This window comes from Hemicordylus capensis, chromosome 4 (assembly GCF_027244095.1).
Source record: "Hemicordylus capensis ecotype Gifberg chromosome 4, rHemCap1.1.pri, whole genome shotgun sequence".
Lineage (NCBI taxonomy): Eukaryota > Metazoa > Chordata > Lepidosauria > Squamata > Cordylidae > Hemicordylus > Hemicordylus capensis.
Window position 1 is genome coordinate 299,717,262 of NC_069660.1, and position 15,783 is coordinate 299,733,044.

At 45.4% G+C, this 15,783-nt stretch overlaps 2 protein-coding genes across 2 annotated transcripts in view; one reads left to right on the plus strand and one right to left on the minus strand.

The window, feature by feature from the left end:
• The window catches only part of TNFRSF11B (TNF receptor superfamily member 11b), a 172,954-nt gene that overhangs the window by 110,664 nt on the left and 46,507 nt on the right, over nt 1-15,783 (minus strand). Inside the window, exon 2 of the mRNA XM_053242717.1 lies at nt 7,761-7,852. Within this exon, the coding sequence (XP_053098692.1) occupies nt 7,761-7,841 (81 nt within the window). The 5' untranslated portion in view covers nt 7,842-7,852. The remainder of the gene's footprint in view (nt 1-7,760; nt 7,853-15,783) is intronic.
• The window catches only part of COLEC10 (collectin subfamily member 10), a 47,737-nt gene that overhangs the window by 1,465 nt on the left and 30,489 nt on the right, over nt 1-15,783 (plus strand). Inside the window, exon 2 of the mRNA XM_053242724.1 lies at nt 13,544-13,615. Within this exon, the coding sequence (XP_053098699.1) occupies nt 13,544-13,615 (72 nt within the window). The remainder of the gene's footprint in view (nt 1-13,543; nt 13,616-15,783) is intronic.

Consider the following 15,783-nt stretch of genomic DNA (forward strand, 5'->3'; position numbering starts at 1 on the left):
AAATACCACCAGGGAAGTGTTTTAAAGTGTTTATGGGAAGTGCAATGTGAATACTAAGTGAGGCTATTTTATGTGATGATTACTGAGCTAGGTAGTGGACCATGGCAGCCTCCTGTCTAAGCTATTTAACTGCCCAGCTCCCCGCAAACAGTAAGATGTTCCGGAGTTAGTGCTACCATGTCCTGGGTTTCCTTTGAAGCAGAGAACAATGGAAGTTTATGGCATTTAAGTAATATCTGCTTTATTTACAGATATGGAGGTAGAGCAAGAATTGAGCAAAGCCAATGCCCTACTGTGGAGCCATGATCACTCTCACATGGAGTCAGTACATCTTGCATATGAAGTAACACCCCACCCACAGAGAGCAGTTTCGCCCCACCTTCCTGCGGCAAGGTAGTAAGCTGGGTAGGTTTGGGTAAAATGTCAGGAGCCGAGAGCACAACCCTCTTGCAGGCGTGATCTCTGAATCTGCCCCAGTCTGGTTCCCCTGCTGGATTCCTGAGATTCAGCCGACATTCTGCAACCACTTGTGCCATCTCCATTTATAGCTGGGTGGAGAATCTCAGGAGAATGTCAGCTGAATCTTGGGAATCCAGCATGGGAAACTGGACTGGGACAGATTCAGTCCTCACACCTGCCCATAGGGCATGCTCTCCATTTCTGACATTCTACCAACATGTTCCCAGCTTACTGTCTGGCAGCAGGTTGGATGAACCTGCCCATACTTTCCTGTGAGTCTGATGTAGAGCAGTACGAGTGGTCCCTACATGGGACTTTTGGACTATATGCACATCCGTACACAGATACAGTAATATCTCAATCTTAGATTGTCAGCTGCTTGGATCAGAGACCTACCTTTTGCTTATGTCAGGGGTTTCCAACCATGGGTCCCCCAAAGTTGTTGGACTACAACTCCCCTCATCCATAGCCCAGCTGGGGATGATGGGAGTTGTAGTCCAACAACATCAAGGAACCCAAGCTTGGAGACTCCTGGCTTCTGTTATCCTGAAAAGCACCAGACACTTTGATGGTGCTAGGCAGCTGAATAAATCCATGCAAAACCCAGCATTTACATTGCACACTGGTTATACACTTCATCACTTCTGGGTCTGAAGTGTCCCAAGTCTTATGTGTTCAGCCAGGAGTTATGGCTGCGATAAAGAAGTCACTGACTGAAGTTATGTGGCATGGATTACCTAGGCCAGATCTGATGATCTCAATGGCCCAAGGCAGCCTTAAAAGTCAATACTTGATGAGAGTTGTATGAGTTAGAACACAATAAAAAGGACTGACAGCAGTGCTTGCTAATAGGTATTCAAGTCTGCCCCCTGGTGGCCATAAGTGATACCATTTATACTGCAGAGCTTAATGCAAGCAGTACACAGTGAGTACATGCATGTATCAACGTGGTGTGTTCACTTTGAGACACAAGACTTTCAATTTCTTGTGGTGATTATCAGGTTCAAACTGAGTATGGTTCAGAAAGAAATGGAATGACTGGAAACCTTTCTAATAAGGCAAGTTCCTGTGGTTTGATATTTCTTTCGCCCAGTACTCATAAAGTATTGGAGATGAAATTCCAGCAGCCTCGACTCTTAGCAGCCTTTATCCTAGTGACCACTAGGGGCATTAGGAGTAGTGTCAGTAAGGAAGGATTGTCTTCTTTATTTTCCCTCTTGTTGTCTCTCTCTCTGATCTGGCTTTCTCTGATTGGTAGACTGATATTCTCAGGGCCTATTGCTCCGCCTTTCTTGCTCCCAGACTGCCTCTGCTCTCCTGCAGACTCGGTTAGCCATGTGACTTCTTTCTCTCTCGCTCTACACTATATTATGAAGACAAGGAGCTCAGGCATACAGGCTTTCTATCCAAGAAGGTCACGTCCCCAATAAAACTTACTTGCTTTGGAAGCTGCCTTCTACCAAGTCAGCCCATTGGTCCATCTAGCTCAGTATTGTCTACACCAGGCCTGCACAACATAAGGTCCGGGGGCCGGATTCGGCCCATAGGGACTATTTTACTGGCCCCCAGGTATCCTTCAGTAACACAGGAGCTGGGGACTGCCTTATAGCGCCATACTGTGCATGCTTTCTCAGAAATATGCTCCATGGTGTGCCCAGTGAGGCTTACTCCCATGTAAGCATGCCTAGCATTGCAGCCTGAAAGCAACAACAATTTAGGGAGAGGAGAGGACTTGGCATTTGTTTGGGGCTGGCATGCACTCTAGGGGCCCCACTGATTGAGCAGGGACAGAACCGATTCTCTGGCCACTGTCCTTGGTTGAAACGATGGGTCCATTGACAGGGGGAATAGATCCACAAGTAACAAATAATCTTTTTAGTGTTAATGTAATAATGTGCTAAAAGTTGACACAGCCCCTGCACACCAATTTGTGGATGGTTCCAGCCCACCGGGGCATTAGAATTGTGTGGCCCTGGTCTACACAGAGTGGCAGCGGCTTCTCCCGTTGCAAGCAGGAGTCTCTCAGTCCTATCTGGAGGTGCTAGGGAGGGAACTTGGAACCTTCTGCATGCAAGCATTCGGGTGAAAGCATTCAGGTGGACCCTGCTTAGCAAAGGGAAGGATTCGTGCTTGCTACCACAAGACCAGTTCTCCTCTCCTAAACTAGCTCTCCCCTTCAACATAAAGGAGGTTCAGATTAATTTCAAACCCACCCCCACCCCGCTTACATTCTGCCATCATGGGACATCAGACAGCATATATGGGGTACCGAGATGGTCTCCCATCCAAGCGAGCCTTTTGGCCAAGTACTTTTAAGGTCAAGCTGTGGAAAAAGCAACGTGGCTTTCTGCTAATGGTGCTTGTCCCCTGCAGTGAATAGTGAGACATTTCCTCCTACTGAAAACGTAAGCAGTATTGAGACCTAATGCTTCAGTGTAGCTAAGATACAAGGCTGTCAGCTGATTAAAGAAAACTTAAATCAATTCAACATAAAACACTCTCTCCCAGTCTTTAAGAAGCCCTTAAAGACCTATTTATTTCACTGGCCTTTGGAGTGTGATTGATAGGGCTTCTGCTACATTTGATTTGTTGCTGTGGATTGCTGCTGTTGTTGTCGGCGTTTAGCAGTGCGCTCTGTATCTAATGCTATTGCAATTTATTAATGTGTTTTTGGTTTGTTTTTAGTTGCCTTGAGGCCAGTGGTGGAAGGCGGGATTTCAACCAATAAATAAATAAATAAAATATGAACTTTAATCAATAAACCTCTCCAGCTGTTGTTGGACTACAACTCCCATCATCCCTGGCTGCAACTGCAGCTGGGGATGGTGGGAGTTGTAGTCCAGCAACAGCTGGAGAGCCTCAGGTTGGGCAACACCACAATAAATGAATGAGTTAAATCTGCGCATAAATATATATATATATATATATATATATATATATATATATATATATATAGCATATGAACAAAAGAAAGTCTGAAGAGGGCTTAGGTTCAATGTGGGTTACCGACATTAGTTTGATTGTGGGAACCTGCACCATCTTGGGCCATAAACCATCTTGGCATGGGTTCACACAACCATACCAATGTTGGTAACCACATTAAACCTAGGTTGTTATTAATTTTTATTATTATTATTTAATACATTTCTATACTTCCCAAAACGCAAGATCTCTGGGCAGTTTACAAAACAATAAAAACAGCCAATAAAAGATTAAAACATTTTCAACAATTAAAATTAAAAAGTTAAAACTATTAAAACACAATTAAAACAGTATCTAATTAAAAGCCTGGGTGAACAAATGTGTCTTGACTGCCCTTTTAAAAGTTGTAAGAGATGGGGAGGCTCTTATTTCAGCAGGAACTGTGTTCCAAAGCCTAGGGGAAGCAATGGAGAAGGCCTGTCCCCGAGTAGCCACCAGATGAGCCAGTGGCAACTGCAGGCGAACCTCTCCAGATGATCTCAATGGGCGGTGTGGTTCAAAGCAAAGAAGACGTTCTCTTAAATACTCAGGGCCCAAGCTGTTTAGGGCTTTATAGGTTATAACCAAAACCTTGTACTCTGCCCAGAAACGTACCGGCAGCCAGTGTAGATGTTTTAAGATAGGAGTGATATGGTCTTTTCGAGATGACCCAGAGATCAATCTGGCCGCCGTATTCTGGACTAACTGCAGTTTCCGGACTGCGTACAAAGGCAGCCCCACACAGAGCGCATTGCAGTAGTCAAGTCTGGAGGTGACCCGCAGATGTACTGCTGTTCTGAGGTCATTTATCTCAAGAAATGGACGCAGCTGGTGTATCAGCCGAAGCTGATAAAAGACACTTCTGGCCACTGCCTCAACCTGGGTCATCAGGGAGAGTTTTGTGTCCAGAAGCACCCCCAGACTGCGTACCTGTTCCTTCTGGGGAAGTGTGACCCCATCCAGAACAGGCAGATTAAAATGATTGTGTGAAGAACCAGGCATCTGTGTAATTGATCAGAAGTTTTAAAACTGCTTAATCAAACTGCTTAATTGATTAGATGTTGAGATCCTGCTCTGAACGAGTGAATGGAGTAAGTCTGCTGCAAGGAGCAATCCTGGGCAGTGACCAGGTATACTTGTGGCAGTGACCAGGTGTAGTGTTCCTATCTGATACACCGGCTGCACCCTCTCCTGGCAGATAAGGATACTACTATACTACTACTACTATTTATATGCCACTCTTCAACCAAAGTTCTCAAAGTGGTTTACATAGAAAAGTAAACAATGCATAAATAAGATGGTCTCCTGTCCCCAAAGGGTTCACGATCTAAAAAGGAACATAGGCAGATACAAGCAACAGCTACTGGGGGGATGCTGTGCTGGGGTTGGATAGGTCCAGTTGCTCTCCCCCTGTTAAACGTAAGAGAATCGCCACTTTAAAAGGTGCCTCTTGGCTCAGTTAGCAGGGGTATTATTTATATACTGCTTTTCAACCACAAAAATGTTCTCGAAGCTGCTTACATAGGAAGAGGAGAAGGTGATTCCCTGTCCCTCAAAGGGCTCACAGTCAAAAAAGAAACACAAAGTAGACACCAGCAACAGCCACTGGAGGGGTGCTGTGCTGCAACTGAATATGGCCAGTTGATCTTACAACCAGGATCTTAAAACCATTGTTTATATCTTAATAGTATCAAGTCTTGATTACTGTAATTGCCTGTATATGAGGCTACCCTAGAAGACTGTTTGAAGTATCAGACCACACAAACTACAGCCTCATACCTCCTTTCTAGGTTCCATTCCAATGAACATCGGTTGTCAGTGGACTTTGCCATAGGGCAATTTTTATAAATGATTTAGATGACAGGGGAGAGGAGATGCTTACCGAATCTGCAGATGGCACAAAGTCTGAGGGAATAGCTACCCCCTTAGAAGACAGAATTGAGATTCAGAATGGTCTGGACAGGCTCAAACAAGGGACCAAACCCAACAAATATTAAATCCAACAGACACAAACATCAAGTCCTGCATTTGGGTAAGAAAAGCTAAATGCACAAGTATAGGATGGGGTTGGATGTGGTACTTGTGAAAAGGACCTTGTTGGCTTTCACCAACTTTAAACATGAGCCAGAGCTGTGAAGCAGCTACTTAAAAAGCAAATGCAGTCTTGGGCTGCTTTCACAGAAGCATAGTGTCCCAGATCATGAGATGTAACTATAATTCCACTATATTTCTGTAGCAGTCAGACCTCATTGGGGATAGTGTGTCCAGTTCTGGGCCATTGCCAGGGGTGTCCCTAGGGCAGGGCAAGCAGGGCAACTGCCCCAGGCCCTGCTCTCTTAACCCCCATGAAAATTAACTGGTAGGGGGGCCCACATTGGCTGATTTACCCCAGGCCCTGCTCCTTGCCAGGGCTCTCTAAGGACATCTCTGGCCACTGCATTGTAAGGAGGACAATGATCAACAGTTTTTATGAAAACCACCTGGAGATTTACATAATAGGCAGTGCAGAAATGAGAGGAACAAACAAACAAACTGAAACAGGTTTAGGGAGGTTTGTTGAATTCTACCCCAGTGTCTTTTATGTTTTGTTGTTTAGAAGTTTGTCCCAGTGGGGATACTGTAGAGCAGGCCTGCTTAACTTAGGCCCCCTCCCAGCTGTTTATGGACTACAACTCCCATAATCCCCAGCCACAGTGGCCAATAGCCAGGGATTATGGGAATTGTAGGCCAACATCTGCAGGAAGACCCAAGTTGAGTAGCCCTGCTGTAGAGAGTGTGGGGGGTAGAGTCAGAAAGGAAAAGGAAGGGAAAGAAGGAGGAGAAAATGGAGTTGATGCTGAACGGACTCTTCATTAAATCTGCATAAGATTTGTGAGGGAAGCAGCTATAAAAGAGGGCAGCAAAGATAGTGAAGGATCTGGAAACCAAGTCCAATGAAGACTGGCTAGGGCAGCTGGATACATTTAGTCTGGAGAAGAGAAAACTTAAGGGAAGATGTTATTTATTTATTTATATCTCTGTAAACCACTTTGGAAACTTTTGTTGAAAATCAGTATATAAATTTTTGTCGTGTTCGTATAGTCGTATTCGTATGTTATCGCTGTTTTTAAATATTTGAAGGGCTGTGGCACAGGAGAAGGAACAGACTTGGTCTCTATAGGTCCCGAGGGCAGGACTAGATCCAATGGACTGAAATTAAAAGGGAGCAGATTCAGGCTAGAATTTCCTGTAAGAAGAGCTGTAAGAGCTGTTTGACCATGGAACAGTCTGCCTCACACAGTGAGGCAGGGAAGCTCCCCTTCCCTGGAGGTTTCCAAACAGAGGCTGGGCAGCTATCTGTGAGGGATGCTATACCAGTTTCCTGCACTGAGCAACGGGTTGGACTAGATGACCTCTCAGATCCCTTTCAATACACACACACACACACACACATATATGAGAGACTCTATTAACATCAATTAAGGTGGCTTTAAAAGAAGATTAGATAAATCAGTGAAAGTTGGTGATGGCTATTAGCCATGACTACACAGAAGCTCTGTCCACAGTCCAACAGAGTTAACTACCTGCACACTCATTTATCCCAACAGAGTGAAGTGTACAGAACTGTGTGTTGGATGGTAGCCTCCACCTTCAGAGGAAGCATACCTCAAAAGCACCAGATGATGCTGGGGAGGGGAGGGCTGTTGCCTGCAAGTCTGGTTGTGCGCTCCCAGGGGGTCATCGAGCTGGCCATAAATGGGAATAAGATGTTGGCTCAAACGTCTGGTCTAACAGAGCTCCTATGTTCTTTGGTTATTCTGACCAGATGCAATTTAGAACAGGGTTTCTGTACCTTTAATAGTCCAGGACTGATGCTTACTCTGTTGTGTGTCCTAATGTGGTTATGATTACTGATTTATTATGGACTTTAAAAAGTGTTGTGTAAAGTCACATCTGTAACTTTACTGTTCTACTCTATGGATTCATTCTTAGCCGTTTTTTCTATATGAATATAGAAAAGGAAGGAAGGAAGAATTCCCTGCGTCTTATCTGATTTGGGCCTAAGATGCAGTAAAGTCAACATAAGCTGAAGAAAAAAGACAAAGAAGCTCATGGCCTCATTTTAATATACTTTCAGTTTATTGCAACATCTGCTTCCATAACCACAGGACACTTTGTCAGGTGCATGACACCCAGGAAAATCTTATGCCACAACCAATCGGCCAGTCTTTAACTTACCCCAAGACAGGTTGTTTCTGCTGCCACAAACTAACATGCCTTCCTGCCTGTTGAACAAGATGGAACTCCCCCCACAGCACATACACACACATACTCAAACAATATCCGGAATTGCAACTTACTGTGTCCTTACTGAAAGCCCCTGCGGATGTAGGGAGGTGCAGCATCCAAGACATATTGAAGCAATTGCATGATCGGGTCATTACGTCAGAAACTGGCAAAAGAAATAAAAAAGTAGAAGTCCAAGGTCAATGGAATTCTTGCTGAGAACTTCAAAGGGCTTTGAATTGAGCCCTATGTGTTGAGTATGGGATGGGAAGTAATTTGAAAGCAAATAAGGGGAGTTTCGCCCTAGCAATGTGGTCTGTCCTGAATGCTTCCTTTTCATTATTGCGACAACTGTCAATTATAGAGTCCTTGACATCAGTCAGGGCCTCCAAGCTCTGTTTCTTGCGGTCACCAGTGCTGTTGTCCATCTTCCAGACCTAATAATGGTACTTGCACAATATTCTCCTTCTGGAAACTATCAAATTCAGTCAGAAGACACGACTGCCAGATTCTGAGCTCCCTGCTGGAACTGCATAAGGGCCTCACCACATCCCAGAGGCTAACCTAACCATTGTTCCTGAGAACTTGGTAATCATTTCCTTCCCGTTGGGGCTGCGTGTTCTCTGTGCTAAAAAGGTAGGTGTAGGGCAGGGTCCAACATTCCATGCTAAGTTAGTCAAAAATCTGCAGTTCTGCAACCTGTATGTATGCAAATTTGCATATTGGCTCCTGTTTTGCAAAGTTGGTTTTGGTTTTGCAAGTTGTGCGGTGAGGAAGGAGCTATACAGAGGGCTGCTCCTGACAACTGGAAATCTTATTCATCGGCAACTCTGGTTCCTGAGATTTCATCATGCAGTGCCCAAGCCCACACCCTTTCAAACGTATCTTCACAACAATGAGAACTAGAAACATTTTTTTAAAGAAGGCTGTTTCCCCCACACCCGCCCCCCGCCCCCCTGAATACCTTGGTGAATGTTTATGCTGGGCTCTGCCCACTGGTACAATTGAAAATGCTGGGCTCTGCCCTTACGCCAGCAAATAAATTTTAAAAATGGATTCTTGTCCTGGACCAACGAAACTCCACAGGACTCTGCCACAGTCCCCACCCCCAGAACTCCTCTGGGCTCAGAGGGCTCCACCCTTCACACCAGAATGCTTAATTTCAAGAGTTAGAAAACTTTAGCAGAACTCACACCAATATAGAGAAGGCGAAGCAGAAAGAATAAGGAGCCGCTTTAGAGCGCAGGATACATAACTGAGCATGCTTCATAGGCTCCAACTGTCCCAATTCATCAGAGGCATTTCCTTGAATTCAACAATTCAGGTTGTCCCTGTTTTTGCCTTTTGGGGTGTCTTAAAAATTGTGTCTATGTGTGTTGGATGCCTCTTGTCTCACGATCTTTGGATTCCTGAACTGGGGCACCAAATGTGGAACCCATCCCAGCACACCCCTGCCTGCCACGGCCAGACCTCTCCCCTTCGTCTGCATCACCCCACTTGCTTTAATTCTTCCCTGGGTGGCAGTGCGCGAGGAGTTCCTCTTACTCCTTCTCCTGCATATAAAAAACAATCCACCTTGGGATTGTTTTTAATGAAAGGCGGTATATAAATTTAACAGTTATATATATATATATACATACACACACACACACACACACACACACACACAATGCAGTGCAGAGCAAACAGCAATTTGAGGAAGGGCTGTAACTTGCAGCTAGAGCATCTGCTTTGCATGCAGAAGGTCCCAAGTTCAATCCTTGGTATCGCCAGAGAGGGCTGGGAAAGTCTCCTGCCTGAAATCTTGGAAAGCCTCTGCCAGTCAGTGTAGATCATACTAACCTGGATGGCCTGACTCCATGTAAGGCAGCTGGAGTGATCAGGCTCTTCCTCCAAATGTAAGTTTTGGGCGGTATAAAAATATGTTAAATAAATAAATAGATAAGTGTGGCACCAGATGGGAGATGTGAGACAAAAATGTGAGACGTGAGTTTTGGGCGATATAAAAATATGTTAAATAAATAAATAAATAAGAATGTGTGACACCAGACATGAGAAAAGGGCCATTGATATTGAATTAAATGCCGGTATAAAACTGGAGAAAGAAGAATATTTGTCCTGGTTGATCATAACTAATAGGGGAGCACACCTAGCCTGTGTTTGGACTGTGAGCAACCTTCCTGAAAGCTATTGTGATGCCAAGTCAGAGGTTCAGTACTCGAGATGGTTCAGTAGGCCCATTCACACATGTTCAACACTCATACGAGTATACAGTGCACAGAGATACAGATCTGTACACAGGTACAGTCATTCACATGTTATGCTGAATTCTATGCAGGCACAGAAGTATACTGTCTGTCTGTTCCGTGCATTTGAAAGGCCTCTATCCATGTCCACTTTTAAAATGAACAAAGGTACAGTCATTCACACAAACACCTGTACAAAAGTACAGACATCTGTATGCTTGTACAGCATAATGACCTGAATCAGCTCCTGTTGCAGTAGAACAACAGGGATGTACCGCTCAAATGCCCTGGTGGGCCAGAACTGACCATGTTGCAAAATACTTTCTCAAACCACAATCTTCAACTCCCGATCAGAATTAACCACACCCCAATCTTACTAAATGTGTCTTTAGAACTTGCATTTTGGCCCATTTCACATGGGCACATAGTCAACACCATTAATGGCTGGAGATTTAAATTTTAAGAAACAGCTGATGTACCTGTTTAATCAGGCCTTTAGTTAATTTTTTTAAAAGGTTTTACGTGGTTAGTTACTTTTTTAAACTGTTTACATTATTTTAATGTTTGAATTGTTGTTTGGCTGTGCTTTTAAATTTTGGTATATATTATGTAAACTCCCAGAGATGCATATGTTGGGTGGTATAGAAATATGCAAAACAACACAACAATGTACCAAACAACCCCAAGGAGCTTTCCCAGACAGCAGGCTTTACCATAGGTTTTCTGCAAAGCTTTACCGCGAGTTTGAAGTTACCCCCCAAAAAACGAGGCAAAAAGTGGATTTTTAAACCCTAGATATAAATCAGGCTACACTCTAACACGCAATAAAAAAAAATTTCAAATTGTGTGTGAAAAGCTCCCTGATAGCTCACAGGGACTTCGGGGTAAATGTGGACGATATGTGAACGGACACTTCCATTCCAGAGGAGATGCGAACTAAAGGCTGGGTATGAAGAACTTCAAGCTTATCAGAAATGATATACTTTTAATCTGTTGGAACGCAGGCCACGACAAGAGGGCAGCAAGACTCCGTACATCCTCAGACTATGTGCTTCTGCCACAGGGGTGACCCTTCAGGGGGGGAGAGGGTGAGGCAGTTGCCTCAGATGTGGGCATTAGAAAGGGGCAGGGGGGGCAAGTGCAGGCCTCCCAGCACCATGGGCACCACCCCACAGGCCTCCCTGCCACTTGCTTCCACTGCCCTTCCTCACCCCACTGGGGCAAACTGTTCACTTCCCCTTCCCCATCCCACTGGGGTGCGCCAGGAAGACCTGCCACCGCCACCTGACTTGCACGATCTGATTCCGTTTGCTGGTCGCTACTGCCCCAGCAGCATGGCCTGAGAATGCTGAGCACTCACCCACCAAGGAGGGGGGCGCCCTCTGCCCCTGACGGGCCAAAATTGAGAAACAAAGAAACTGGCCATATAAACCCAGCTTGTCTCCATGCCAGGAAAGGCTCCAGCGGCTTAAGGAGCCATCATTCAGCATCATGAGCTTAGCATGCAGAGAGTCCCAGATTCAATCTCTGGCATCTGTAGCTGAAAGAATACCAGGTAGCAAGTCTGGGAAAGGGGTCTTCGTACCTGAGGCCCTGAAGAACTCTTCTCTAGGCCCATTCACACGCTATGTTCAATGCTCATACGAGTGTACAGTGTACACAGGCACAGATCTGTACCCAGGTACAATCATTCACATGCAGTGGCAGAGCCAGGGAATGGAGACCCGGGTTCTGCCCTATCCCCGACGGCCCTGCCCTGCACACACTACACACGCCAGTGACACCCCTTGCGTGTGATGTCATGCGCACATGGGCATGGCTCAATTGCTGGAGCGCCCACACAAGCCCCCTGCAGCTCATTCCCAGCCATTGTTTGCTGGCTGGGGTGCATTTATTTCCCTTCCTCTCCCTCCAGTGAGGGAGAGAAGGGGAAATAAATGAGTGTCTTCCCACCAGGAATGAACTCCGGAGGGCTCGCGCGGCCCTCCCGTGGCTGCCTTCTTTGAACCTGTCCACACAATGGTGACTCTGCCCCAGTGCACATGTTATGCTGACCATGGGCACAGAAGTACACTTCCTATCTGTCCCATGCATTTGAGGGCCTCTATCCAGGTCCACTTTTTAAATGAACACAGTTACAGTCATTCACACAAATCCGTGTACAGGAGTACAGATATCTGTACACCCGTACAGCATAATGTCCGAATCAGGCTACTGTTGGAATAGAACAGGAATGTATAACTCAAATGCCCCAGTGGCCAGAACCAACCATGATCTCTCCATGAGAGGAGAGCTGGTCTTGTGGTAGCAAGCATGACTTGTCCCCATAGCTAAGCAGGGTCTGCCCTGGTTGCATCTGAATGGGAGACTTGATGTGTGAGCACTGCAAGATATTCCCCTTAGGGGATGGAGCTGCTCTGGGAAGAGCAGAAGGTTGCAAGTTCCCTCCCTGGCTTCTCCAAGATAGGGCTGAGAGAGATTCCTGCCTGCAGCCTTGGAGAAGCCGCTGCCAGTCTGTGAAGACAATACTGAGCTAGATAGACCAATGGTCTGACTCAGTATATGGCAGTTTCCTATGTTCCTATGACTTGGTGTGCAGAGCAATTTCCAGCAAATCATTACATTAAAACTAATTATTTAAAAGGAGTCAGGGGGAAGGTGAGGGGAAAGAGGGATGCTGCCAGTAAACTACAATCCAGGGGCACGACATCTGGTTTCAAGTGGCCAATTGCATCGAGCTGCTGTTGCTTGGCAACAGGACAGGCCAAGAACTCTTCATGGCTCCTTTTGTCATTGCAGGATATTCCTACCTGGAGGCCAGCAAAAAAAGTCCAGATCTGGCTCCTGGGCCTTATACTCTGCAGGCCTAGAGTAGAAGCATGCCATGAGATTGAGACAAGCCTCTAGCTCAAAAATGGACATCTATATATGTTCAGTTTTGGTGGCTTAAAGTGTGCTGCCGAGTCGGTGTTGACTCCTGGCGCCCACAGAGCCCTGTGGTTGTCTTTGGTAGAACACAGGAGGGGTTTACCATTGCCTCCTCCCACGCAGTATGAGATGATGCCTTTCAGCACCGTTCCTATATTGCTGTTGCCCAATATAGGTGTTTCCCATAGTCTGGGAAACATACCAGCAGGGATTTGAACCGGCAACCCTTGGCTTGCTAGTCAAGTCATTTCCCCACTGTTCCATTAGGGTGCTGTTAAAGAAAGAGGGCTGGAAACAAATGCTGGCAGTCATCATGGCAAGATACCAGGGTATTGTTTTTCTCCTTTCATCCCCACCTGAAACAGGCTTTTGGGACAGACAGTTAGCTTCCTTGCTTTAGAAGCTGCTTGAGGCTTGGCTCATGCAGAGTAAATGAACAGCAGGTGGAGAGAAACCTTCAGGGATACCTAATTATTAGAGCGGGGGATTTGGTCCAGCAATGCTTGGCAAGAAAAAAAGGGGTGGTAATAAATACACAAAAGGGTTCCCTTTGTTCTCTGTGAAATGTTGACAGCTGTGCTATTGCAGGAAGATCTGGTCCTTTCCACCTTCCAAAAATCAGGCCAAACTATATTGCTAACTTGTGTTGCTCTTGATGACTTGTGTGTGTTTTGCTTTTGAAGGAGATGATGGCGAGAAGGGAGACCAAGGAGAAATGGGGAAACAAGGAAAAGTTGGCCCTGCAGGACCCCAAGGTAGGGCTACACATTGTTCTTTCTTGAGCTGTAAATGCAGAGTGGGCAACCCCTCCTCCACAGTTTATAGCTTCAGGAATTGTTTTATATATATATATATATATATATATATATATATATATATATATATATATATATATATAGGTTTACCATTGTCTCCTCCTGCACAGTATGAGATGATGCCTTTCAGCATCTTCCTATATCGCTGCTGCCCGATAAAGGTACCAGCCCGATAAAGGTACCAGTGAGGATTCGAACCAGCAACTTCATGCTTGCTAGGCAAGTCATTTCTGGCTTTTCTCTATCCCTACCCCCAAATAGTTAGGATAAAATTGCATTTTTGCCATGTTAGTCAGAGGGTGGGGTGAGGGTTAGGGTAATAATGAACAAACTGTTGTACTCTCTTCATGAAGTAATCTTTGGAGAACAGTCTTGCCCATTTTCATTTTCATTCCTCTGACAACTCTGATTAAAAAATCCATAGTAATTTTTGTGTTTTTAAAATTTTTAAAAGCTTTTAAACACCATTGAAAATTTGGCTGATGCAGACCTGATGGTCAGGATAATGAAGGCATGATAACACATTCAGGGGTGCACCAAGGTAAGTTGGGTGCCCAGCTGCAAACCCACCCACCCCCACCGTGTAAGCCCTCCCAAACCTCCTTTGGGGGGCCTGCCACACCAAAGCTCTGCTAAAAAAAAAACCCTCTTACCTTGGCCAAGGGGTGGCTGCAGCGGGGGGGGGGGAGCGGAGCAGTCCTTCACTCCCTCCCCCGGCAGCAGTGGGGGGAGCAGGAGTGACGCTGTGCCCATCTGTTTGGCTATTTGGAGGCTTCCCTGGACCTTGGAGGACCGGACCGGGTCCCCAAGGTCTGGGGGTTAGTGCACCTCTGAACACATTGAAAGCTACAATTATTGCAATGCTATCACCTGCTTTTCATCTCTAGGACTGTAGCCCTTGTCAAAAACCACAATGAGCAAATGTACTAATACAATAAAGAAACATCCATAAAGTATCTTACACTCTAAAGGTGGAAAGGAAAGGACATACTTGTCTTAAAAGAGAGAGTGAGAGAGAAGATATGTGGTATTAGTTAAAATGGGGCAAAGAGTCCCAAGGGTAGAAGGGGGTTAAAAAGGCCTTTACAAAGGTATTTTATGTATGATCCCAAAGCCGCCTCTGCAGACGGGCTGTGGATGCCAGAGCAAAATTTCACAGCAAAATGCTCCATCCTTCAGATAGCTAGTTGTGTGCAAATAATGGCTGTATAAATTCAGTCCACACGTTTCCAATGGCCTAAATGCTTTGAGATTTGGATCAATACGGTTTTACGACTGAAAAATGCATTCAATACACAGCTATAATAAAAACACTCTGATACAACATTCCTTCATATTACAAAAAACATGGTTTGAAACTGATGAGAAAAAAATGGATTATCTGCCACATACATTTATTGGCTCTTTAAAGGACACAAAGGGAAAGCTACAAAATTAGGACTGCTGATCAGTTTAGCCCGCTGGTTTGCGGCATTAAAGGATGCCGAAACACCATCCATGCATTAAGAAATTACTTGGAGCAGGGCTAAATGCAACAAAAGGCACAGCAGAGGGCTGGATAATTAATTGGGCACAAGAGGTACAGTCTTAGGACCTATGAAGGTCCTAAGGGCCTACAAAACAGTTTTAAGGTAAAGGTAAAGTGTCCCCTCATGTCAGTGTCGACTCCTGGCTACCACAGAGCCCTGTGGTTTTTCTTTGGTAGACTACAGGAGGCTTTTACCGTTTCCATCTCCCACGCAGTATGAGATGATGCCTTTCAGCAGCTTCCTACATCGCTGCTGCCCGATATAGGTGCTTCCCATAGTCTGGGAAACATACCAGCAGGAATTCGAACTGGCAACCTCGTGCTTGCTAGGCAAATCATTTTAGGCCCCCCAATAATGAATAATACAGCCCTGCAGATGCCAATTCGGACACATTAGACATACTATTGGACATATTAGGGGACCTATATCTTGTAAAGAGTGCAAATGTTCATAAGGGGGGCCTACGATTGTGAGAGTGCTTTTGGCCTACAAATACTTTAATCCGGCCTGGAGCTGCCCCTGAAATGGAATCCTTGTGTCCAGGGCCAGCTCCAGATTTGAGGGGCCCTTGGCAAAATG